The sequence below is a fragment of the Penaeus chinensis genome, chromosome 34 (genome assembly GCF_019202785.1).
Source record: "Penaeus chinensis breed Huanghai No. 1 chromosome 34, ASM1920278v2, whole genome shotgun sequence".
NCBI lineage: Eukaryota > Metazoa > Arthropoda > Malacostraca > Decapoda > Penaeidae > Penaeus > Penaeus chinensis.
In genome coordinates this window covers 31,681,487-31,682,476 of record NC_061852.1, presented here as the reverse complement: position 1 = coordinate 31,682,476, position 990 = coordinate 31,681,487, and the positions used below count along the sequence as shown (strand labels likewise).

Genomic DNA, 990 nt, shown 5'->3' with positions numbered 1-990 from the left:
GTCCCGTTGTAAATACTTTGATATATATTCACACCCCCTAACTATAGACATTACAGTGTATAGAATTGAGCGCTGATAGAGAGTTCCGGGATCGTCTTTTGTCACCACCTGATGTCCGTTTCAATCTAACCCGGCAAAGAATAAAAACGTACTATAAAGGAATCCGAATGTATTGCTGACATAAAAAGAAACTCCTTAAGCTCATTGTCTTACTTTTCCTCGAAAATAAATCTATCATAAGATTAAAAGCGTCAATTAAGACTGGAAACATCTTTAACCTCAGGTATCCACGCCGTGATCCTCCTCGCAAGAGAATAGAGGACGTTTTAAAAGAAATCGAATCCCTTTTCGGTTCCCCTATAGACACCGCGGTCCCCTCCTCGCTCTATAGACACCATGATCGCCAGAATCATCTGTTTACAAGGCGTTGAAGTGGCCAGACGTGCCCAAGTTCTGTCATGTGAAAGTAGACGAAAATTGTCCGAAATTTCCCTCTAAATCCACCCGATCCGCCAATGGACGCCTGAAAGATGGCACAGTGCAAGCTAACCCCACATGAGTTCATCCAGAATGCCTTCGCGCCCCAGATAGCGATTTTGTGCAGTGAAGACGCGGATAACCTTTGCCTGAAAAATAATTTGAGATTCGTGGAGCTCGTCCAGCCCTTCTGCAGACTCAACAATGAGAGTGAGTGCGGCTTCCTTGGGGCTGGTTCTTCGTGGTCCTTGTGCTCTTGACCCGAGGGAGGCTGGCTCGGCCCTCGCTTGGTTTGATGCGTGTCCTTGTTGGAGGTGCTGGAAAATGTCAGTCATTGTTGTTTAATTGCTCATGTTCGTCTCCTAGTTATTTGACATTTACGTATTTTGATTTAAATGTGTGTTGGCAAGATTATGCTGGTCAGACATTTTAAATTGTCAAACGCACATGACACTAGTTGTGACACAAATGTTAAAGAGGGGAATACAGATAGATATTAGCAACTTGACACTC

General features: G+C 44.0%; 1 protein-coding gene across 3 annotated transcripts in view; it reads left to right on the top strand.

The window, feature by feature from the left end:
- The first annotated feature begins 251 nt into the window (after positions 1-251).
- LOC125043942 (trafficking protein particle complex subunit 8-like) overlaps positions 252-990 on the top strand; it is a 32,826-nt gene continuing 32,087 nt past the window's right edge. Inside the window, exon 1 of one of the 3 annotated variants that reach the window (XM_047640334.1) lies at positions 252-687. In XM_047640334.1, coding sequence (XP_047496290.1) covers positions 531-687 — 157 coding nt within the window. In that variant the 5' untranslated portion in view covers positions 252-530. The remainder of the gene's footprint in view (positions 688-990) is intronic. The other 2 variants (XM_047640336.1, XM_047640335.1) reach the window with 2 other exon arrangements.